Source organism: Caretta caretta, chromosome 2 (assembly GCF_965140235.1).
Source record: "Caretta caretta isolate rCarCar2 chromosome 2, rCarCar1.hap1, whole genome shotgun sequence".
Classification (NCBI taxonomy): domain Eukaryota; kingdom Metazoa; phylum Chordata; order Testudines; family Cheloniidae; genus Caretta; species Caretta caretta.
The window spans coordinates 61527330-61552786 of record NC_134207.1 but is presented as its reverse complement, the minus strand read 5'-3'; the positions used below and the strand labels follow the sequence as shown (position 1 = coordinate 61552786).

Sequence of the window (25457 nt, the reverse complement as noted above, 5' to 3'; positions counted from 1 at the left end):
CTTATTGTGCTGCAGATTGTTGTGTAGAGGGCTCTTTCCCGCCATCATTCTGTCTTTCCTGATGATGTTCTAAATGCTCTAAAATCCACATGCTTTCATGGATTTTTCTTGAAATTTGCCATTCCTTGTGGGAAGAGTTCAGGATCCTCAATACAGGCTCCTGGATATCCCTTCAGTCCTCCGGCTCCAGTCAAATACCATTCCCTGGTAATGTAGCCATCCATCCAGGAGCCTGCTAGAGTGGGCTGGCATACCCTAGCTACCCATGCCTCTACTGCCAAGAAGGCAGAGAAATGGTACTATGTCCCAGCCAAAGGGGCAGAATTTCTGTTTCCTCACCTTGCTCCTAGTTCTTTACTGGTCCAGGCCACTGTGGAAAGATTTAGGCAATAACACTCCCGATCTACCCTGACTAATAAGGAGGGGAAGCATCTCGACTTATTGGGAAGGAACGTCTTTTCTTCTTCTAGCCTCCAGTTTAGGATAGCCAACTACCAAGCACTAATGGCTAAGTATGAATTCCTGAATTATTCAAAATTTGCAGACTTTACTGACAGTTTCTTACAGGAGGACAGAGCTTTTATCCAGGCTGTCATAGAGGAAAGCGAAATGGTTGCCAGAACCACTCTCCGGTCAGCAGTAGATGCAGCAGCATTCCAAGCTACTGCCACCATAATGCACCATAATGCACAGGGGTTTCCCAGGGAGGACCTAACCTTCGAAAAGACTCATTTATTTAATCAGAAGACATAGGAGTCCTTACACACTTTTACAGGGTCACCCTCCACTTCCTGAGCATATATACACCTGCCCCAAAGAGAAAATGTCAAGAGTAATCATACAAGCTTAAACTGATGGGTCAGCAGTTCTTAAACCAGAGATCTTGTGAGCCACCCTATAAGAGGGGAGGGTTCAAAAGACTTGCTTTGCCACACCTTTCACAACAGATTCTTCATCTCAATTTTTGGCTAAATGTTATTTTTGAGGGAGCTTGAAAGCTGCAAACCACTAAGTACAACACCTCCCAACTCCCATGCACCTTTTGGGGATCAGCTAGCACTCTTTTTCAACACCTGGAGTGGAATAACAACAGACAAATGAGTGCTGAAGGTTATGAATTCTGGCTTTATGATAGAGTTTATGTCTCTTTCCCTTTAAAATCCCTATCCCATCCCTTTTGGAGGCCACTTTCACAAGAACATTCTTAAACAAGAAGTGGAATATCTTTTACAGTGAGGAGTGATAGAGTGCATTCCTCTTCAGTACCAAGAGAGTAGTTTTTACTCAACATACTTGTTAGTACCCAAAAAGGATACTTGGTGACCTCCACCATCTCAAACAGTTTTATTCACAATCACAAGTTTTGCATGGTCATATGGGAATTTAAATTCCATTCTTGGAAAAGGACATGTGGTTTACAACTCTCTACATGAAGGACACCTACTTTCATGCGGACATCCACCCTGCTCACAGACGCTTCCTCAGATTTATGGTGGGCTGTGACAGGACACTGTTATTAACATCTGGGTATCTGATGTTGGTGCAGCATGAAGATGGCTGCAGGTTCAGGTATAAGCAATTAAACACTTTCTGTTGGGGATTGTTAGCACCTGCATGGTAATCACTGGGCTAATGGTGTAATTGGGAGGATATAAGTGGAAGGAACAGGAAGCAAGGAGAGTCAGAAGGAAGATCAGAGGATGAGCCTGGGCTGAGGATGAAGACTCTGGGAAATCCTTCCTTTGCTGTAAGCCTGTATTACACTGTGATAATTTGTAAGAAAAGAATAAATTTTCACCTTGGTGAAAGGGCAACCTTTTGTGACCATGAGACCATCCGAAGTGGCTAGGCAGTGAAGTAAACTGGGTAGCAGTGGAGGGACCCTGTGACACAGGCTCAGACCACTTTTAATACAGAATACTCTCTTTTGGCATTGGTACCACCCCTAGGGTCTTTACCAAGGTGTTCTTCCTAGTAGCAGCCTGCATCAGATGCTGTGGTTTCACCGTTTTCCCTTATTTGAGTGACTGGCTCCTTGTCACGAAGTCAGGCCAAGTGTCACAACCAGTGAATGGGCTGTCTGACCTAAGGGTTGAAGCAGGAGTAGGGACTCAGGCTGGGTCAGATACCAAGAGGTCAAAAGCCAAGGCAAGCCAGAGGGCAAAACCAAGAGTCCATGTGTCAGGAGGCAGGCAATGTCAGGTTACCAGGAGATCAGTAGGAACAAATATTGCAGGGGAAGCAGTCCTAAGCAGGGAGAACCCAGTTCCATGCACAACTTCCTGTTCCTGTGCTTGGTTTAAATAGAAGCTGGGGATCGACTGGGGGTTGACCAGAGTCTCCCATGTTTCACCAATCAGATCCCGGGACAGGAGTTCTCTGTCAAAGTTCAGCTACTATTCTGGCAGCTGATAGCAGATTACTAGGTAGCAGGTCAGGACTGCCTAGCTCCTAAGAGCCCTGTGGACCAAGGTTCGAGACCTATGGTTCCTGACACCAAGAGGCCCATGCATTGATTTTGACAATGCAACAACTCCTCTCCTCTTTGGGGGTCAGTGTAAATACTGAAAAATCCATCCTCACCTCTACAGAGAACTTCAGCTTCATTGGGCTTTCCTTAAATGCAGTCATGGCAAGGGCCTGCCTGCTGATGAACAGGTTTCAGGCTATAAACGATATCATAAATGAGGTCATAAGCAACCCCCAAGTGCCTATCATGACTGACACCTCTCTCTCCTAGGCCATGTGGCCTCATGAACTTATGTCATGCTATTTGCATGATTCCACCTTTTGTTAGTTACAAGTGTGGCTCCAAACTGATGGTCCAGGAGCACCATAGTGACTGTTCCCACCAAAGTGATATTGTCCCTGTTACTGTGGAAGAATCCATGTTAGGTATGCATCAGTATTCCCTTTCTTGCCTCTGCACAAGACAGGGCAGTCGTTACCATGTATCCCTATTGGAACATCTCGAGAGTCCATCCCAGATACACGTCTATGTTCTAGAGCTGTGAGCAGTTCGAAGATTTGTGAACCCTTTCTCCCATTCATTCAAGGTCACCATGTCATCATAATGTCAGACTAATTCAAGACTGTCTTTTACATCAACAAACCGGAGGGAGGGAGATTCTTCCCCTTGTGCGCAGAAGTGGACAGTTGTGGAATTGGTACATCAACAATCAGATTACCCTATTGGCAGTCTACCTCCCAGGAAACCAGAATGTGCTAGCAGACTCTCTCTGGAGACACTTTGGTGTTGATCATGAGTGGGAGCTATATGACTCTGTGGTGAACAATATTTATGGTAGATTGGGGACCCTTGCCAGGGACTTGTTTGCCTCCCAAACAAACAGGAAATGTAATCCATACTATTCCAAAGGAGTCCTACGTTGCCACTCAAAGGGCGATGCTCTGCTCCTTCCATGGTCAGACCATCTGAACTGTGCTTTCCCTCCACTACCTCTCCGGCCTCAAATTTTGTGCCGGATTCGGCAGGTCAAGGCACAAGTCATTCTCATTGCCCTCAACTGGTCCAGACAGTTTTGGTTCCCAGAATTCTTACACATGTCATCTCGGGTACCAATCATTATTCCAACATTTCTCAATCTCATGATCCAGGAGAATGGCAAAATCAAGCATCCTAACCCTTGGCCACTTCATCTTAGAGCCTGTATTTTGTATGAGCATCATCTAGACTCTAGATGATGCTCATAGATTCTAGAGAGATCATGTTCTGAAGCTGCACAAAACATCTTTTCTCATAGTAGAAAGGATTCCATTAGAACATGTTACCTAGCCAAGTGGAAGCATTTTTCTGTTTGTGGGTATTAAAGATGTATAATCCCAGAAGCTGAGATATTCTTCTTATTCTAGACTGTATTCTTTCCTTAAAGACATCAGGTTTGTCCGTCAGCTCCTTATGGGTCCACTTGGAAGCAGACAGTGCATACCTTCACATGGATACTTGATGTTTGCACACCCACTGAGTTGCAGATTTTGGAAAGGCTTAATAAGAACCTTTCCACCTATAAAGAAGCCTACTCCTCAATGGGACCTGAACCTGGTTCTTTCAGTACTCACTAAGTCTTCCTTTTGAACCATTAGCTTCTTGCTCCATGTCTCTCCTATCCAGGAAGGTCACATTCTTGCTCCATGTCTCTCCTATCCAGGAAGGTCACCCTCAGCCAGGAGGGTTTGTGAGCTTGGAGCACTGATGATGGATCCTCCTTACACTATATTCCATAAGGACAAAGTTTAATTATGTTTACACCCTAAATTCACCCCCAGAGTAGTCTCAGAATTTCACATTAGCCTGAACCTTTTACTTGCAGAGAATAAAACCTATCAGGAAGTCTCCTAGACTGTTTGTCATCTTAACGGAACGGGTCGGGGGGTCAGGCTATATCCTGATAAAGAATCTCAAAATGGATCTCTGGCTGTATTTTGCTCTGCTATCAGTTGTCTAATCTTCCCCCTCCTTTTGGGGTCAGAGCTCATTCTACAGGAGGTCATGCAACATCTATGGCATCGCTTCAAGAGGTGCCTCTACTTGATATCTGCAAGGCAGCAACATGAAGTTCCATCCATGTTTGTGAGACACTATGCCTTGGTGCAAGACTACTCTGCTGATGTATCTTTTGGAATGTTAGTCCTTTGTTTGGCTCTGCCATCTACAACCTCACATCTTTCTCCTATTTGAATACTGCTTGTCAGTCACTCATAGTGAAATACAAATAGGGACCAGCACTCAAAGAAGTAGTGAAAGTTATCTGTCTTATAGTAGCTGGAGGTTCTTTGAGATGTGTGGTACCTGTCTATATTCCATTACCCACCCTCCTTTCCCTCTACTTTGGATCATCTCTAATTCATGCTAGAGAAGGAATTGGGGAGGTGGTTGATTGGCCCTATCCTTTATCGCCTCGGTTGGAGGCACAAGTTGAGCTCAGGGTGTATGTGTGGACCAGTTGACACAGTTTTCAAAATTTTCTGGCTCTGGGCACATGGAGCGCGTGTGTACCCTACCCACAGTGGAAGACAGATAGGGACCACACATCTTGAAGAACCTCTGGTTACTGTAAGGTAAGTAACTTTCTCTTACTAGACTCTGGGGGGTGGGAGTAGTGGGGCAGCCAGTGGCTACTTCCTGATCTTAGCGCAGATTAATGTGGTGTTTTCCGAAGATATATAGTGTGGAGCTTGGGAACTGACAGCGCACGTAATGTGACCACTGAGGGAAAAGAAATATGTGCACTGCCGGGGTTGTCAGCACTGGCATTCATAGAATCATAGTATATCAGAGTTGGAAGGGACCTCTGGAGGTCATCTAGTCCAACCCCCTGCCCAGAGCAGGACCAATCCCCAACTAAATCATCCCAGCCAGGACTTTGTCAAGCCTGACCTTAAAAACTTCTAAGGAAGGAGATTCCACCACCTCCCTAGGTAACGCATTCCAGTGTTTCACCACCCTCCTAGTGAAAAAGTTTTTCCTAATATCCAACCTAAATCTCCCCCACTGCAACTTGAGACCATTACTCCTTGTCCTGTCATCTGCTATCACTGAGAATAGTCAAGATCCATCCTCTTTGGATCCACCTTTCAAGTAGTTAAAAGCAGCTATCAAATCCCCCCTCATTCTTCTTTTCTGCAGACTAAACAATCCCAGTTCCCTCAGCCTCTCCTCATAAGTCATGTGTTCCAGACCCCTAATCATTTTTGTTGCCCTTCTCTGGACTCTTTCCAATTTTTCCACATCCTTCTTGTAGTGTGGGGCCCAAAACTTGACACAGTACTCTAGATGAGGCCTCACCAATGTTGAATAGAGGGGAAGGATCACGTTCCTCGATCTGCTGGCAATGCCCCTACTTATACATCCCAAAATGCCATTGGCCTTCTTGGCAACAATGGCACACTGTTGACTCATATCCAGCTTCTCGTCCACTGTCACCCCTAGGTCCTTCTCTGCAGAACTGCTGCCTAGCCATTCGCTCCCTAGTCTGTAGCGGTGCATTGGATTCTTCCGTCCTAAGTGCAGGACTCTCCACTTGTCCTTGTTGAACCTCATCAGATTTCTTTTGGCCCAATCCTCCAATTTGTCTAGGGCCCTCTGTATCCTATCCCTACCCTCCAGCGTATCTACCGCTCCTCCCAGTTTAGTATCATCCGCAAACTTGCTGAGGGTGCAATCCACATCATCCTCCAGATCATTAATGAAGATATTGAACAAAACCGGCCCCAGGACCGACCCTAGGGGCACTCCGCTAGATACCGGCTGCTAACTAGACACGGAGCCATTGATCACTACCTGTTGAGCCCGACAATCTAGCCAACTTTCTACCCACCTTGTAGTGCATCCATCCAGCCCATACTTCTTTAACTTGCTGACAAGAATACTGTGGGAGATCATGTCAAAACCTTTGCTAAAGTCAAGGAGTAACATGTCCACTGCTTTCCCTTCATCCACAGAACCAGTTCTCATCATAGAAAGCAGTTAGATTAGTCAGGCATGACTTTCCCTTGGTGAATCCATGCTGACTGTTCCTGATCACTTTCCTCTCCTCTAAGTGCTTCAGAATTGAATGCTTGAGGACCTGCTCCATGATTTTTCCAGGGACTGAGGTGAGGCTGACTGGCCTGTAGTTCCCAGAATCCTCCTTCTTCCCTTTTTTTAAAGATTGGCACTACATTAGCCTTTTTCCAGTCTTCCGGGACTTCCCCCGATTGCCATGAGTTTTCAAAGATAATGGCCAATGGCTCTGGACGCTTCCTGAATCACAAGATTGAAGAAGATTGCGGGAGAGCGAGGATGTCATAAAAATAAAGGGAAGGGTAACCACCTTTCTGTATACAGTGCTATAAAATCCCTCCTGACCAGAGGCAAAACCGTTTTACCTGTAAAGGGTTAAGAAGCTAAGATAATCTCGCTGGCACCTGACCAAAATGAGCAATGAGGAGACAAGATACTTTCAAAGCTGGAGGGGGGAAAACGAAAGGTCTGTCTGTGTGATGCTTTTGCTGGGAACGGATCAGGAATGCAGTCTCAGAACTTCTGTTAGTTAGTAAGTAATCTAGCTAGAAATGCATTAGATTTCCTTTTGTTTAATGGCTGGTAAAATAAGCTGTGCTGGATGGCATGTATTTTCCTGTTTTTGTGTCTTTTTGTGACTTAAGGTTTTGTCTAGAGGGATTCTCTATGTTTTGAATCTGATTACGCTGTAAGGTATTTACCATCCTGATTTTACAGAGGTGATTCTTTTACCTTTTCTTTAATTAAAATTCTTCTTTTAAGAACTTCATTCATTGTTGTTCTTCAGATCCAAGGGTTTGGGTCTGTGTTCACCTGTACAAATTGGTGAGGATTTTTATCAAGCCTTCCCCTGAAAAGTGGGTGTAGGGCTTGAGGGGATATTTTGGGGGAAGACGTCTCCAAGTGGGCTCTTTCCCTGTTCTTTGTTTAACACAGTTGGTGGTGGCAGCATAGGGTTCAAGGACGAGGCAAAGTTTGTACCTTGAGGAAGTTTTTAACCTAAGCTGGTAAGAATAAGCTTAGGGGGTCTTTCATGCAGGTCCCCACATCTGTACCCTAGAGTTCAGAGTGGGGAAGGAACCTTGACAGAGGAGTACAGCATGATGTGGGGGTTGCTGACCACACACTGATTTGGCTTGGGATGCAAATTGCAGGACATGCATAGAACTGCCTAAGTGATTACTAACTTACTAACAACATACCTTTTCCTATTTAAAAAAACAACTACTAGGAAATTCAATGGCAAAAAAATGTGTTAATGTAGAGTTAAGGTTGCTTGGTGGTATGTTGTCCCCTTGCAGAACACTTAGTTGGCAAAACTCAAACTTCTGAAAACCTGGAAATGCAGACTTAAAATTGTCCATGCAACCTGAACTTGGTCCTCTCTCAGCAATGCCACAGTACCTCCTGTTAATACACACATGTTTATGCTGCCAACCCCAAAGTTGCTGAAATGTACAAGCTCTTCTCCTCTCTTTACAACCCATTCACTCTCACGCATAGGATTCCATCTGTCACTACTAGAGAGGGGAAGGAAGGTTGCTCTTGGCTGTATCCTCTCTGAGCGATGCTTTGATATGCACGTAGCAGATACTCACACTGGACCTTGGCATTAATAAGATTCATGGAGGTTCCAAATCATGGTGTACACTCACACACTTAACCAACTCCCCAGAGAGAATACCATGTGGACAACTTAATCTCTTTGCAGCCTTTTACAATTCCCTTATACTTACTGTTGACTGCAACTGGAGTGTTTGCAAATAATTCCCGTTTGCTACTGCTGGCTCCAGGGGACCAGAGGGATGGTGGATGAGCAACTCTCTCTCTTTTTTTTTTTTCTTTTTGTCCTTTAACAGTGTTGGTGGAATCCTGTGGGTGAGAGTGAATGGATTGTAAAAGGAGGTGAAGCGCTTGTACATTTCAGCAACTGTAGGATTGCAGAGTAAATGTATGTATGTTAATTGGGGCATTGCTGAAAGATGACAAAGTTAGGGTTGCATGCGCAAACTTAACTCTGCATTTCCTGGTTTTCAGAAGTTTGAGTTTTGTTCAGCTCAGTGTTTTGCAAGGGGACAACATACCATCAAGCAACCTTAACTCTAAACTAATGTAGTTTTTTGACTTTGAATATAGTTGGTGTGGAAACAGGAAGCTAGCAGCTAGGAGTATTGCAGTAGTGAAGCACTTCGTACTCTTTGCATGTTTCACAGTTAAAGAGGGACTGAACAGCATTTGTTGTAAGAGCAAACTGACACAACCAGCATGAGTCTGAGACGCACACAGTGACCTGAACGCCACTAATTCAACTGAGGGCATTCCAATTAAGTAGAATTATTATCCTCATTAAGTAGCAGTCCATGCCACTGAATATTACTAGGTTTAAATTGGCTCTCAGAGAGAAGTTCAATGTTCGCTAGTTAAGTAGAGTGTGTGTGTAATATGCCTATAATAGCAGGCCCTGGCCTACACTTAGAATTTAGATTGACCTTGCCACCTTGCTCAGGGGCATGAAAAATTCACACTCCTGAAAGCTGTAGTTAAGCTGACCTAACTACTGGGGTGGCGGCTTACCTTCGTTGATGGAAAACCTTTTCTGTTGATGTAGGAAGTGTCTACACTATGTGTTGCTGTAGCATCTGTAGTGTAGACGTGGCCTAATACACTGTTGGTTTAAAAAGTAAATTTGTAAGTTGTCTGTAGGGATAGAATGGCTAACAGACGTACTGTGTCATAGTCATGTCTTGAGTAAAATAAAAGATGCTGCTGTGTAAAAATCTGGACCTGATAACTTTGGTATGGGACTCTGGGAACACATAGGGAACAACTCTCAACAAACATGTTTGTGTGCATGGGTGTTTAAATATGCCACTGATGAAGATACGAAAAGGTAAAAAACCGTTGAAGAAAAGAGTGTAGAATGCTTTGTAATTAATTTAAAACTAAAAGATGTGTAAATGAAATCTTCTGTTTGATAAAAACCTCTTGTAATTTTAAAGTTAAATATGATAAGCTTAAATGTTAAATTCTAACAGGTTTTAAGAATTTAATACATTTTTTTACACCTGAATTCCCCAGTTCTGTTCATAAATAGATGAGTACTAATGTCATTGTATATACTGTCTTGCAGCTAAGTGATGATGAGGTAAACATCTAATCTATTGCTGCTATCTCAAATACTTATATACCAAGTTGGTTATATAATACACAGTTGGTTATGTAGTATTCAACAGCTGCTGGCACAGGTTGATCCATAAATGCACGTTTAGCGAAGCACCTTGGTGTTAATGACCAGCAAAATTGTTAAATAAATTCAGTTTTTCTTTTGAAATATTGAATAATCTTTACTTTCTACTAATTAGGTCATTTAAAAAAATATGAAAATATTTCTAAAGTGCATAGCAGCTGGTAGAGAAATGTCTTTTGGGTGTATTAGGATAGTTTTGAAACTAGCTTGCATGCTTTTTGCATTTGCATGTTACCTTCATTTTTCTTCTGAGGCTACCAATTATCAATAAACATTTTTTTTAAAATTAGATATATAACAGACACCCTATTTTTTGAAAAAAATTGCTGTAACTTCTTTGTTGATTTGAAAATCTAATAAAAATATAACAAAGAATATCTCCTATTCCTTTCTCTTTAATTGCTAGTGTTCTGAAATGTTTATTGTTAAGTCTCAATATTTATTTCTTTTGCAAATTGAACTGTTACAGAGTTAGTATTTTTCTTCGAAGCATTCTTTCAAGAATTTACCTAACCATAACAGGAATGAAAATGCTGTCAATGTAGAAATCTGGCAGTTTTAGATACTAGTATAGACCACTGAAAATATTTGTATTCTGGACATTGCAATAATTTATTTCCTAGAAAATCCACAAAAGCTTGGTTTTAGAGACACTATGAAAGCGTGTAAATGTAGATTTACTTGTATTTTTATCTATCTTGAAAATTTTCGTTCATTTACTAAAAAATCATTTAAAAAGACATGTACATTTGCTTATAACAACTAGAAACGTGACAGTTGAGGGGCACAGGAGGGTTTGGCACTGTACACAATTGAGGTTCAAAATATCTACGGCTATGGACATAATAAATTAACCATATTTTTTATCTTTAGCCTAACAGACTGAAGCAGTTTGGTTTGACAGAAAGAGCTTCTGAAGAGAAGGCACCACCTGAAAGGCCCAGAGTAGCTTTCCAAACTCCTGTACCTGCACCTACTATTTCACCAGTGAATGAAGACTTTCACAGAGGATTATCCAACACCCTTGGTGAAATAGTGGCTCCCAGGTGCTTGTCTATAATGTTTATTTTGTGACTATATGTTTGATAAGTTGGTTAGATAGAAATTCTGCAGTTACACGGATTATTACCTTTCAGAACGACTGCAAAGCAGACCATTGTGGTGCTTTTCCTTTCACTTCTAATAGCTAGTTAAGAGTGAAAGCAAATATTTTCAAATTTTTATTTTTTAAGTTAATGAAAAAAATTATCTAGATAAAATAATAAACTTTTAATGAATGCGTTTATTTCTCTAGACCTCATTTTATTCATATATATATATATATATATATATATATATATACACACACACGCATATGCACATGTACTTGTTTGTGCGCGCTCTCTCTTTCTCTGTCTGTCTCTCTGACTGACTGAGGGCTTGTCTGCACTGCACGGTTAGGTCGACGTAAGCTGCCTTGGGTCAACCTAGCTGTGGAAGTTTCTTCACTTAAATTTGACTCTTGCTGACATAAGTGCCGCTCTACACCGATATAGTAATGCCATCTCCCTGAACAACGTGGAGTGATGGTTGATGTAATTAGGTCAATGTTGTGTCAGTGTAGACACTGCATTGCTTAGTTGATTGTTAGTGGCCTTCAGGAGCTGTCCCACTGTGCCCCACACTTTCAATACAATCAGTACAAGCACTCCTGGTAAGGATGCGCTCCGCCGACACAAGGAGCCAAGTGTGTGTGCACACAAGCAATTTAATAACTCTGGTGGCTGTAAGCTGACATAAGGTAGGCCAACATAATTTTGTAGTATAAACGTGGCCTTAATCTTTTTCAGGTGTACATTTTTGTTTTCTTTTGGACATGCTTATTGATTGAGAAATTTTGGGAGGCTGTATTGGTGAAAATCATAACACTTTCTTAGTGAATGTTTTCATGGAGTTAGTCATGAATTGTAGATTTATTACGTCTATCTAGGCATTTGCATGTTGTGGGGCATTTAAGTGAGATGAGTGTGCGATATAAAAATTGAGGCAGTACAGTTTCACAATTGAGGCTCTATGTTTTAAATGAGAAAAGTATATATTACTGTTTCCCTGTTAGAACATGAGACATAAAGGATATAAATCTCAAATTTAAGAAATGGGGACTCAAAGTCTTATGTTTCATTTGGAGACTGTGTAATAAACAGTCCTAATTGAGGACCAGATTGTGCATGGACCTTAAATTGTTGAGCAATATAGGGAGGGTACAAAGAACCTTCCCACTACCCACACCTGGCCTGTGTAAGTGCCAAGTAGGATTGCAGCCCTTGTGCACGTGGATGTGTCTTGTGCAGGGACTGCTTGATTAGTGCTCTTCAGGGGTGTGCTTACAAGGCACAACCAAGTCTTCAGTGAGAAGTCTTAACTGAGTTAATTCTAGAACTTTCCCATACAGTGACTTATCTGATTTTGTTTTTGTCCTGCTTTCTCATTTAGTAGCCGAATAAAATATAAAAAAAGGCCTTGTTCGTTTCTTTTGATATAGGATTGCACCTCTGCCTCCACCTCCACCCCCAACTTTGACAGACAACTACAGAACTCCCTATGATGATGCATACTATTTCTATGGGGCTAGAAATCCTTTGGATCCTAATCTTGCATACTGTAAGTTGGCTGCTTGGCAATCAATGAACCAAAATAGAAGCAAAAAGTTATTTCCTGAATGGAAGAAGAAACAAAGGGAGAAATAACAGTTTGAAGTAGAACAGATTGTCCTGGTAGCTAAATAAAATAGATAAAATGAAGGAAAATATCCTATAACACAAATATATTTTATAGTGGATTTAAAAATCAATTTGTATCAACTGTGGGGGATGACTTTCAGAAGTGCTGGAGGGATTTAGGAGCACAAGTCCATTGACTTTCACTGAAAATCTCTTCTCACTGTGAAACCTAACTGCTCATGGTTTTGAAGTATTTTTAAGATAGTGATAAATGCTGAGCCATTGCTTTATGGTAGAATTTTCTTTATGAAAATTTTACCGCAAGAAATCTAGTTACATTTGAGGCCGCAGATTCTTTTTATTTTAAAAAATTGTAAGCACAGTTTCTTTACATTATGTTGACATTAGAGTGGGCCAATAGCTATAGTTAAGTTTAAGACTAGCTTTCTGTTTGACAGCCATTTATCTAAGTGCTCTAAAATTCATATGCATAATTGGATTGGCTTGAAAACAGCTGTGCCCCATTGAGATGGGAATGGTGTTAGTGGTCCAAATTTGAGTTGTGTGAGCAAGGGGCTTCCAAGATACTGCCCTCATAAAAAAAATCATAATTTTATAGTTCTTGTAACTGTTACACACCTGGGGTTCAAACTCTGGCTCTGATCCTTCTCAATCTGCTGTCACCTGCTTGGGATTGATTTTACCTATTGTACAAAATTGCCCCACCCCTTTGAGGAAGTTTGAGTGAAGTTGATAAGCCAAAGGAAGTCACTGGTGCAAATGCAGCAGGATGGGTTTGTTGCATACGAGAGGGTTTGCAGGCAACCTGAGGTCAGAGTAAGTGGGTGACTCAAGCTGACATTGTGTGCCCATAGAACTTCAGCACTACCCATGTACTGCAAGTTCAAGTCCTGAATGTGGCAGCTTTCTGAAAATGCGTGTTATGCACATTAATTGCTCTCTGACTACTTTCTGCAAGTGCTCCTTCTGGAAAATGTTCCTGAGAGCAAAGCTTTTGGTTTAAGAGCCAGTATTTCAAAGTCTAAATACTCAGATTTTATTTTAGAACTATTGCCAAGAAGAATAGCTTTAATTTAAGCTATGTCTACACTCGCACTTTTAGCAGTAAAACTTTTGTCGGTCAGGGGTGTGAAAAAAATACACCCCAACCGACATAAGTTACACCGACAGAAGCGCTGGGTGGACAGCGCTAGATCATCAGGAGAGCATCAGCCACCGACGTAGCTACTGCCACTTGTTGGGAGTGGTTTAATTTTGACGATGGGAGAGCTCTCTCCAGTCGGCATAGAGCAGCTACACGGGACAACTTACAGCAGCGCAGTTGTATCGGTACAGTTGTGCCGCTGTAAAGTCTCTAGTGTAAACATCACCTAAGTCGAGGGAAGATGGAAGAATCTAGTAAGCAGCAGCATTAGAGTAACGTAATCATGCTGCATGCCTCCTCACCAATTTCTTGAACAATGGGACGGGTGTGAACAAAGAAAAGCAAATAGCTGGGATTCTCATCAGAATCAGCATGATCAAAGGGGTTTCTAAGCATCAGGAAAGGCAGCCATATTAGGGACTGTCATAAGGTTAGCATTAATTAGTGCGGCACCAGGATATTTTTGTGAATCAAAACAGTAATTTATGAAATAAGTTACTAAATCATAACGATCATGAAAAAAAAAAAGAAAAAAAAATTCTATTATAATTAATCCAATCTACCTCAAAGAGCTGAAGTTTCTGTGAAATTGGGGTTGAAAGGCAATATCAGACACTGGAAAACCTTAGTCACATAAACAATAGTCATATCAAATGTGAAATGATATTTTGCCCCATAAATTGCCATCGTAAAATCAAGCAGTGCACAAATGACAGTAGACATTTAAAAATGACCACTAACCCAAAAGGCAGAATTTCTGTATACCCTTTTTCACTCCTTTAAAATGGAAATCCTGTTGCTACTGTCCCAGCATGATATTGCTGGGCCACATTCAGGCCAGGGTAGAATTAATGGTGCAAGTTGGGGTAATTTGGTCAGAGGATTCCTCAAATACAGATGCGGCCTCACTAAATTACTGATTTTAATAATCAGAATGCTTTAAAATCTATAGGGAGATGATCTTGAAAACTGATATGCCATCATATGGGTTGGGGTACAATTTGTGTTGCAAATTTTGGGTTATTTGATCAATGGGTTCCCTATATAGATCCCCCTAGATTATATACTCTTAATTTTCAAATTCTCTAAAGTCCGTAGTGAAATTATCTCCAATACTTGTATGACACAACAGGGATATGTATAGACTTTGTGAGACAGGAGAGGAGAACACTTTATTGAGATGAATTGTGTCCATTCATAACTCTCAGACCTATTATGTCAGCTTGTATTCATCCATGGGGAGTACTGATTCACCTGAGAACATCCCATTGAGATGAATGAACCCACTTCACACTTCTGCAATTTTCCTAGGCTGCAGAGGTTTGTACAGAGCCCTTTTCTCCTTCACTAACCCCCAAAGTGGACTATGGATTCTGGGGCTTGGCACCGCTCCCCCTTGTTGCCTCCAGATGGTAGATGTGCTGCTCACAGCACACTGGCTACCACATCCCTTCCTCTTCATGGGCCCTTCAGCCATAGTAGGAGCATGGAGGGGCCAGAAGGAGAGCAGAGCTGATACCTGAGTGTTGGTTAGGGTTTTTCAAGAAAACCTTGTGCACTCCCACAACCCCAGCTGTTCTCCATTCACTCCCTGCTCACTAATACCACCACTTCTTTGAGTGCTTGTTCATGTCCATTCCAATTAGCTGTGCGCGCGCCATAACAGCCGGAAGATTTTTCCCCTAGCAGTATCTGTAGGGTCGGCTTGGGCACCCCCTGGAGTCATGCCCTCATGGTGCTCAATATAGTGCCCTGCCAACCCAAATCCCCTTCAGTTCCTTCTTATTGCCTGTGACGGCTAGCTGGAACTCCCTATTGCTCTTGCCTCGGCAAGCGTATGCTTCGCAGTATTGTGTTTATGTAGTTCGATTCAGTAGTAGTTTAGTTAGTATAGATAGTTTTGTCTCATAAGTTTCCTTTGGGGGTTCCCCTCACCCCATGTTGCCGCAGCTCTGGGGTGTGCCTCAGTCCCCAGGCTTTAAGCCGTGCTCCGACTACAGCAAGTTTATGACGAGAAGTGACTTGTGCACTTCGTGCTTGAAGTGTCTTGGGGAGGGTCACCTTAGGGACCGCTGTAAAATGTGTAGGGGATTTCGCCCCCGGACCCTCAAGGACAGAGAACAGCACCTCTGAGTTCTGCTTATGGAGGCAGTGCTTCAGCCTCAGTCAGACCCCAGCACGGCGGACCCGATCCCAAGTACCGCCTCCTTGGTGCACAGCGCTCCAGCACTGTTGACACACGAGCCAGTGCTGAGAACGGATTCCTCTAAGGACCCTCAACACCGCCACAGCTCCACGCACAGGTCCCAGGCACCAGTCTCACTCACCGGTGCCTCATAAAAGAGAGACTGACAGAGGGCGCTCCCTGACCAGGTCTAAAGACCAGGTGGCCAGCAACCCCCCATCAAGTGTCCAACTGGTGGGGCCTTCGTCGACTCCTGCCTCAGGAGGGGTCCTGTTGAGTCCGGACCTGCACCGCTCGCCAGTCCGCTGCTACAAGGACCTACAGCTTCCCTCAATGCCGGAAGCATTTGAGGCAGCATCAGACCTTTTGGCATCACTCGCCAGTGCCGAGTGGCTCCGCTCCTCTGTGGTCTTCACAGTTGGAGACCTTGGAGTTGGAAGCAGAGTCATCGCACTCCAGTAGGAGCAGATCTCGCTCCCACCGTGACCGACAGCCCTACTCAGCACAGTGGCCAGGACAGTGGCAGGCTCCTCAGTGGCCCTTCTGGACACCCTGGGCCTATCACCAGAGCTAGGGTCCCAGACCAGCGTCAGTGGCCTTGGCATCCTTTGGGCCGCCACACGCCCTCTGCACCGCTGCAGGGGACCCATCCGGCAGGTGCACTGACGTCGACAATCTCGGCACCGATACCTCAGTTTGTGGTGCACAACAGCCACTTCCAGTTCACAGTCCTTCCGTTCGGCCTGTCAGTGGCGCCTTGAGTATTTATCAAATGCATGGCAGTTGTGGCTGCGTTTCTGCGCAGGCGCCAGGTACGGGTGTTTCCGTACCTCGACTAGCCACTCCAGGGCTGAAGTAGAGGCGCAAGTCGAATGCATCATAGCAATGTTCGACAAACTGGGCCTTCTCCTGAATGTGGGAAAGTCAACTCTGTCCCCCGTTCAGAGGATAGAGTTCATAGGGGAGTGCTGGACTCGACACAGGCTAGGGCATACCTACCGGAATCGAGGTTCCGGGCCCTGGATGACATCATTTGGAGTCTCAGGCATTTCTCCACCACCACAGCAAGGAATTTCTTCAAGCTCCTGGGACACATGGCCACTTGTACCTATGTGGTGCAATATGCCAGGCTCAGACTCTGGCTGCTCCAGTCATGGCTCGCCTCAGTGTGTCGGCTAGTCAGGGACAGTTTGGACAGGGTTGTGACTTTGCTTCACCTGGTCCTCAACTCCCTTCTGTGGTGACTTGATCCAAAGCTAGTGTGAACAGAGGTCCCCTTCTTCAGCCCCCAGCCAACTCTCTTGTTGGTTTTGGATGTATCGGATTTGGACTGGGGGGGGGGCGCACCTTGGAGACCTCAGGACACAAGGCATCTGGACTCAGGCGGAGCTTGCTCTCCACATCAATGTCAGAAAGCTGAGAGCGGTACGCCTGGCATGTCAGACTTTCCGACCCCATTTAAGTGAGAGATGTGTATCAGTGATGACAGACAACATCACGGTGATGTTGTATATCAACAAACGGGGGTGCATGCTCCTCTCCCCTATGCCAGAAAGTGCCTTGTGTGGAGCAGTCAATACACCTGCAAGCATCGAACCCCCTGGGGTTCGGAATGAGTTAGCAGACTATCTCAGCAGGTTGCTCCACGGCCACAAGTGGTCCCTACACCCGGACATCGCGAACTCCATTTTCCAGCAGTGGGGCTTTCCCCAGGTAGACCTCTTTGCCACATGGCACAACAGGAAGTGTCAGCAGTTCTGCTCCTTCCTGAATCACAGCCCGGTCTCCATAGCAGATGTGTCCTCCTTCCCTGGGGAGGCTGTCTCCTATACACATTCCCGCCTACCCCTCTCGTTCACAAGGTGCTCCTCAAGATACAGAGGGATCGGGCGGTGGTAATATTGATAGCCCCAGCCTGGTCCCACCAACACTGGTGCATATTGCTCCTGGACATGTCCTTGGAAGCCCCAGTCACTTTGCTGCTCTTCCCCCAACTCAGGATCACGGCTGTCTCCAGCACCCGAACCTCAAGTCGTTGGACCTCACGGCATGGAAGCTCTGTGGCTAAATCCAGTGGAGTGTTCCTACTCAGACCAGGTTAGACAAGTTCTCGTTGGCAGTAGGAAACCCTCTTCCAGGGCTACCTACCTTGCCAAGTGGAAGAGATTCTCAATTTGGTCGGCACAGCATCATTTGTCCCTGACACTCGCTTCTATTCCATTCATATTGGACTACTTTCTCCATCTCAAGCAGCAGGGACTGTCCATGTCATCAGTAAGGGTTCACTTGGCTGCCATCTCTGCCTTCCATCCAGGTGCAGAGGGCTGGTCGGTCTTTGCCAACCCTATGGTCAGCTGTTTCTTCAAAGGTCTCGACAGACTATAAGTGCAAGTTCGACAGCCGGTCCCGGCCTGGGAGCTCAACCTGGTCCTTTCCAGACTCATGGGACCGGCTTTTGAACCGCTAGCTACATGCTCCCTGCTCTAGCTCTCGTACAAGGCGGTTTCTGGTACCGATAACCTCAGCCAGGAGGGTGTCTGGGCTCAAGGCCCTAACATCAGAGCCTCCTTACATTGTGTTCCATAAGGAAAAGGTTCAGCTGAGGCCCCACCTGGCTTTCCTCCTGAAGTTCGTCTCCCATTTCCACATGAACCAGGACATCTTCCTCCCAGTGTTCTATCCTAAGCCACATTCAAGGGCAGGGAGCAGAGGCTTCACTCGTTGGATGTCCGCAGAGCATTTGTCTTTTACATCGAGAGAACAAGGCCATTCCGAAAGTCTCTGCAACTTTTCGTGGCTCTGGCAGACAGGATGAAGGGTCTTCCAGTCTCTTCTCAATGAATTTTGTCGTGGATCATGTCCTGCATCCGAGAGTGTTACAAACTGGCAGAGGTGCCTGCCCCTTAGCTCACTGCGTACTCCACCAGGGCACAGGCTTCTTCATCAGCGTTCCTGGTGCAGGTTCCAACCCAGGAAATACGCAGAGTGGCAACGTGGTCCTCCATACATACTTTCACTGTGCATTATGTGATTACCTAGCACGTCAGAGACGATGCGGCCTCTGGTAGAGCAGTGCTCCAGTCAGTGGACAACTCCGACCCCTCCTCCATAACTTAGGCTTTCGAGTCACCTGATTGGAATTGACATGAACAAGCCCTCGAAGAAGAAAAAACGGTTACTCAACGTCTCATAACCGTTCTTCAACGTGTGGTGTTCATGTCCATTCCAATACCCACCCTCCTGCCCCGCTGTCAGAGTAGCTGTCAAGAAGGAAATGAAGGGGGGTTGGGTCGTCAGGGCACTATATTGAGTGCCATGAGGGCATGACTCCGGGGGGCGCCCAGGCCAACCTTACGGATACCGCTAGTGGAAAAATCTTCTGGCTGTCCTGCACGTTACATGTGCGCACCTGATTGGAATGGACATGAACAACGCATCTCGAAGAACAACAATTACGAGAAGGTGAGTAACCGTTTTTTCTTCAAAAAACAATGGAAATTCATTTTCCATAAATTTTAGTGCAGTGCCTGGTACCCTTCTAGAATGCTGAATGCATATACTGTATGCTTAAATCTCTGAAAACCAGAAAACAAAGGGTTAAGTTGCACATTAGCCCTACACCACAGCCTTTCCTGTGCCTTCTTTCAACCTCCGTCTACAGACATCACAGTTCTCTATCCTTGCAGGTGATATGAACTGCTGAAGAGAGACAGCACTGGAGGATAGTAGGAGAAACTGTCAGACCATGTCCTCACTAAGGCAAACCTTGTATTTAGGGCAGGCTTAATGAACAACAGTTGGCTATATCTGGCCTATACTTGACCAATTCTGCTTTGCACAGACCACCCTAGTTTCCTTGTCCTGAGGACTCCCTCTGGAATGTTGCCTGCACTTATCTCTGCCCTGAAGCATACTGTCACGTATGCTCCTAGGATGCTACAGATCCCCTCCCAAGAATAGACTATTATGCTCCTCTTCTTGTCCAGCTCTGTAACGGCACAGAAACAAGGGGTCCATGGTCCCTTTCAGTACAGATGCACCTCTTGTATCGCAGTATGGGCTCTGGCAAATTGCTGCAGGTAATCGTGGCACCAGTCAACACAGCTGTCTCCAACATCATGAGGGGCAGTTGGAGTGTGTGCAGACAAATGAGGGAATTCAGTGTTGTGTGACAACACATAACATAAAATGGCACATTTACTTATTCCTAATGTATGCTTATTATAGGGCTGACCTGGCTGAAACATACTTACAGTACATCCCCAGTGACTTTTGCCAGCTCTAGGGAACACAGTTAAGATTACAGGTCAGGATGGGATGGGAACTCTGGAGTCGGGGACTCTCTCCTCAGGGGGACTGAGTCATCTATCTGCCGCCCTGACTGGGAAAGCAGAGAAGTCTGCTGCTTGCCAGGGGCTAAGATTCACGATGTGACGGAGAGACTGCCGAGATTCATCAAGCCCTCGGACCGCTACCCCTTCCTGCTTTTCCACGTGGGCACCAGTGATACTGCCAAGAATGACCTTGAGCAGATCACTGCAGACTATGTGGCTCTGGGAAGGAGGATAAAGGAGTATGAGGCGCAAGTGGTGTTCTCGTCCATCCTCCCCGTGGAAGGAAAAGGCCGGGGTAGGGATCGTCGAATCGTGGAAGTCAATGAACAGCTACGCAGGTGGTGTCGGAGAGAAGGCTTTGGATTCTTTGACCATGGGATGGTGTTCCAAGAAGGAGGAGTGCTAGGCAGAGACGGGCTCCACTTAACGAAGAGAGGGAAGAGCATCTTCGCGAGCAGGCTGGCTAACCTAGTGAGGAAGGCTTTAAACTAGGTTCAGCGGGGGAAGGAGACCAAAGCCCTGAGGTAAGTGGGGAAGCGGCATACCAGGAGGAAGCACGAGCAGGAGCGTGTGAGAGGGGAGGGCTCCTGCCTCATACTGAGAACAAGGGGCGATCAGCGGGTTATCTCAAGTGCCTATATATAAATGCACAAAGCCTGGGAAACAAGCAGGGAGAACTAGAGGTCCTGGCAAAGTCAGGGAATTATGATGTTATTGGAATAACAGAGACTTGTTGGGATAACTCGCATGACTGGAGTACGGTCATGGATGGGTATAAGCTGTTCAGGAAGGACAGGGAGGCCAGAAAAGGTGGGGGAGTTGCACTGTATGTAAGGGAGCAGTATGACTGCTCAGAGCTCAAGTATGAAACTGCAGAAAAACCTGAGCGTCTCTGGATTAAGTTTAGAAGCCTGAGCAACAAGGGTGATGTCGTGGTGGGAGTCTGTTATAGACCACTGGACCAGGGGGATGAGGTGGACGAGGCTTTCTTCCGGCAAGTCGCAGAAGCTACTAGATCGCAGGCCCTGGTTCTCATGGGCGACTTCAGTCATCCTGGTATCTGCTGGGAGACCAATACAGCGGTGCACAGACAATCCAGGAAGTTTTTGGAAAGTGTAGGGGACAATTTCCTGGTGCAAGTGCTGGAGGAACTAACTAGGGGCAGAGCTCTTCTTGACCTGCTGCTCACAATCGGGAAGAATTAGTAGGGGAAGCAAAAGTGGATGGGAACCTGGGAGGCAGTGACCATGAGATGGTCAAGTTCAGGATCCTGACACAAGAAAGAAAGGAGAGCAGCAGAATACGGACCCTGGACTTCAGAAAAACAGACTTTGATTCCCTCAGGGAACTGATGGACAGGATCCCCTGGGAGAATAACATGAGGGGGAAAGGAGTCCAGGAGAGCTGGCTGTATTTTAAAGAATCCTTATTGAGGTTGCAGGAACAAACCATCCCGATGTGTAGAAAGAATAGTAAATACGGCAGGCGACCAGCTTGGCCTAACAGTGAAATCCTTGCTGATCTTAAACACAAAAAAGAGGCTTACAAGAAGTGGAAGATTGGACAAATGACCAGGGATAAGTATATAAATATTGCTCGGGCATGTAGGAATGGAATCAGGAACGCTAAATCACACCTGGAGTTGCAGCTAGCAAGAGATGTTAAGAGTAACAACAAGGGTTTCTTCAGGTATGTTGGCAATAAGAAGAAAGCCAAAGAAAGTGTGGGCCCCTTATTGAATGAGGGAGGCAACCTAGTGACAGAGGATGTGGAAAAAGCTAATGTACTCAATGCTTTCTTTGCCTCTGTCTTCACGAACAAGGTCAGCTCCCAGACTACTGCACTGGGCAGCACAGCATGGGGAGGAGGTGGCCAGCCCTCTGTGAAGGAAGAAGTGGTTCGGGGCTATTTAGAAAAACTGGATGTACACAAGTCCATGGGGCCAGATGCGTTGCATCCGAGAGTGCTAAAGGAATTGGCGGATGTGATTGCGGAGCCATTGGCCATTATCTTTGAAAACTCATGGCGATCGGGGGAAGTCCCGGAAGATTGGAAAAAGGCTAATGTAGTGCCCATCTTTAAAAAAGGGAAGAAGGATGATCCTGGGAACTACAGGCCTGTCAGCCTCACCTCAGTCCCCGGAAAAATCATGGAGCATGTCCTCAAGGAATCAATTCTGAAGCACTTAGAGGAGAGGAAAGTGATCAGGAACAGTCAGCATGGATTCACCAAGGGAAAGTCATGCCTGACTAATCTAATTGCCTTCTGTGATGAGATAACTGGTTCTGTGGATGAAGGGAAAGTAGTGGACGTGTTATTCCTCGACTTTAGCAAAGCTTTTGACACGGTCTCCCACAGTATTCTTGTCAGCAAGTTAAAGAAGTATGGGCTGGATGGATGCACTACAAGGTGGGTAGAAAGTTGGCTAGATTGTCGGGCTCAACAGGTAGTGATCAATGGCTCCATGTCTAGTTGGCAACTGGTATCTAGCGGAGTGCCCCAAGGGTCGGTCCTGGGGCCGGTTTTGTTCAATATCTTCATTAATGATATGGAGGATGATGTGGATTGCACCCTCAGCAAGTTTGCGGATGACACTAAACTGGGAGGAGCGGTAGATACGCTGGAGGGTAGGGATAGGATACAGAGGGCCCTAGACAAATTAGAGGATTGGGCCAAAAGAAATCTGATGAGGTTCAACAAGGACAAGTGGAGAGTCCTGCACTTAGGACGGAAGAATCCAATGCACCGCTACAGACTAGGGACCGAATGGCTAGGCAGCAGTTCTGCAGAGAAGGACCTAGGGGTGACAGTGGACGAGAAGCTGGATATGAGTCGACAGTGTGCCCTTGTCGCCAAGAAGGCCAATGGCATTTTGGGCTGTATAAGTAGGGGCATTGCCAGCAGATCGAGGGACGTGATCCTTCCCCTCTATTCGACATTGGTGAGGCCTCATCTGGAGTACTGTGTCCAGTTTTGGGCCCCACACTACAAGAAGGATGTGGAAAAATTGGAGAGAGTCCAGCGAAGGGCAACAAAAATGATTAGGGGTCTGGAACACATGAGTTATGAGGAGAGGCTGAGGGAACTGGGATTGTTTAGTCTACGGAAGAGAAGAATGAGGGGGGATTTGATATCTGCTTTTAACTACCTGAAAGGTGGATCCAAAGAGGATGAATCTAGACTATTCTCAGTGATAGCAGATGACAGGACAAGGAGTAATGGTCTCAAGTTGCAGTGGGGGAGGTTTAGGTTGGATATTAGGAAAAAATTTTTCACTAGGAGTGTGGTGAAACACTGGAATGCGTTACCTAGGGAGGTGGTGGAATCCCTTTCCTTAGAAGTTTTTAAGTCAGGCTTGACAAAGCCGTGGCTGGGATGATTTAGTTGGGGATTGGTCCTGCTCTGGGCAGGGGGTTGGACTAGATGACCTCCAGAGGTCCCTTCTAACTCTGTTATTCTATGATTCTATGATTTCATGGTTTTCAAAGGTTTAAGTATTAGATTCATTTGACTTTCTGGAAAGGGTGCTCAACCTTAATTGTGCATTTAGTTTTTGGGCAGTAAATTATATTTTCATCTAGATAACGGAAATATGTGTCCATATCCGTGCTAGATTGAAATGACTGTCTTTTACTTTTTAGATGGCGCAGGAATGATGGGAATGCATCCTGCACCTAATATTGAGGATCTTCCAGGGAAAGTACCAGCAGATCAGGCTGTGTAAGTATTAGCTGTGTTCCTTTAGTATTGTTTTAACTTCTGGTGTATTTGCTAACAGGGATACATCTTTGAAGCAAGAGTATTAAAATAAATTCTTCAAACTTCTGGTCATGAGTTTCTGAACTGTAATTTAGTATACGAATTCATAAATGGATAGTGAAAATAACAGATTGATAGGCTGTGAAAAAAAAAAAATCTCAGGTTTCACTTTTGTGTTTCAAGCAGGAATTACTTTTTTCTTTTTTGCATTAAACTGTATTAATTTTCTTTGTATCTGTTTGTTTTTTAATTCAGAAGTAACATTGGACAGAGAAACACAGGTGGTAGACCCAGAGGTCTAGGAATATTTCCTGAAGAAAAACCAAAGCCCTTCAAAGAGTCAGCTTTTTCTTATCAAGAAGAATTGCAACAGCAGGTATTAAAAAGTTTGTTTTCTTACCTACTAGCTATGCAAATTGAGATCTAAAAGTAAAACTGTGTTAATTCTTGTTCATCCATGGTCGCTGATAATTAACGTTTTGCAATTGTAGCGTAGCTTATAGTTCAGTTGATAATGTATTTTGTGAAATAGAATCTAGCCCACTCTCCCTTAGATATGTGTGTTCTGTGGGCTTGGTAAAACTATGCTAGTAAAATTGAACAGATATGACTCTGAATACAAGCTGGAACAGGTGGCTTTTTCCACTTCCATATGATAATTTTCCTGACCATAACCATGCTTTCATACTTCATTGCAAACTTTCAGGTACAGTGGGCAAAGAGGAGACTAAATATAAATGTGCCTAGAAATGTGGTGGTTATACTATTGGTGTACTATTAAAAAGCCACGTGTAACAGCAGTGTAGTCACATATGTCTTCATACCAACACTACAGCAAAAAGATACGTTCTTATTTTCTTTCTCCACTAAGTCTAATGGGTATTAGAGGTCAGTCAGACTTCACCAAAGAAGTTTGCTTCTTCCACCATCTCTAGTTCATGACATACTTCTAACAGTCAAAAACTTGTGGGGAGGGATTGTAATATAAGTTCTTCTAATTGAAAAAAATACAACAGTTTTTCACTCTTAAATAACGAAGAAATTAAAGAATAAATGGGGGCGGAAGGAAAAAATCTCCCTTTTTGATGTGAAAAAGGCATAGAAGCAAACAGACACAACAATTGTTTAGGTTCTTTCATTTCCCCTCCCTGCCCCCAAATCCCAAAGCCTTTCACAGATTGTATACCAACTGCAGCACTGAAATGCAGCCATCTCTGAGGTGACAGATTGTGGCCAAAAGGTACACAGTATTATTATTCTTATTCAGTTACTGCGAGAACCCGACACGATAAAGACAAATGAAAGATACTGTCACTATCTTGAAGAGCTTGCAATCTAAGTAAGAATATAACTGTCAAGGGGAGGGAAAAGAGTATAACAGTTACAGCAGTGAGAGCCTGTGGTAACTTGGGTTTGTTACACATATCTTGGTGGTTAAAAAAATTATCATCAATAGCTATGGATTTAAAGAACTAGAGTAGTATTAGTATTTTCTTGATTGGCAGGGGAGGCACATGAAAGAAGGAAGTAGGGGAGACATGGAAT

The 25457-nt window shown here is 44.5% G+C and overlaps 1 protein-coding gene across 10 annotated transcripts in view; it reads left to right on the top strand.

Annotated features, from left to right (window-relative positions):
- Positions 1-25457, top strand: part of CSPP1 (centrosome and spindle pole associated protein 1) — a 179546-nt gene that overhangs the window by 69893 nt on the left and 84196 nt on the right. For all 10 annotated transcript variants that reach the window (XM_048840881.2, XM_048840878.2, XM_048840876.2 and 7 more), the window contains 4 exons: positions 10644-10816; positions 12292-12410; positions 23795-23873; positions 24168-24288. In XM_048840881.2, coding sequence (XP_048696838.1) covers positions 10644-10816; positions 12292-12410; positions 23795-23873; positions 24168-24288 — 492 coding nt within the window. The remainder of the gene's footprint in view (positions 1-10643; positions 10817-12291; positions 12411-23794; positions 23874-24167; positions 24289-25457) is intronic.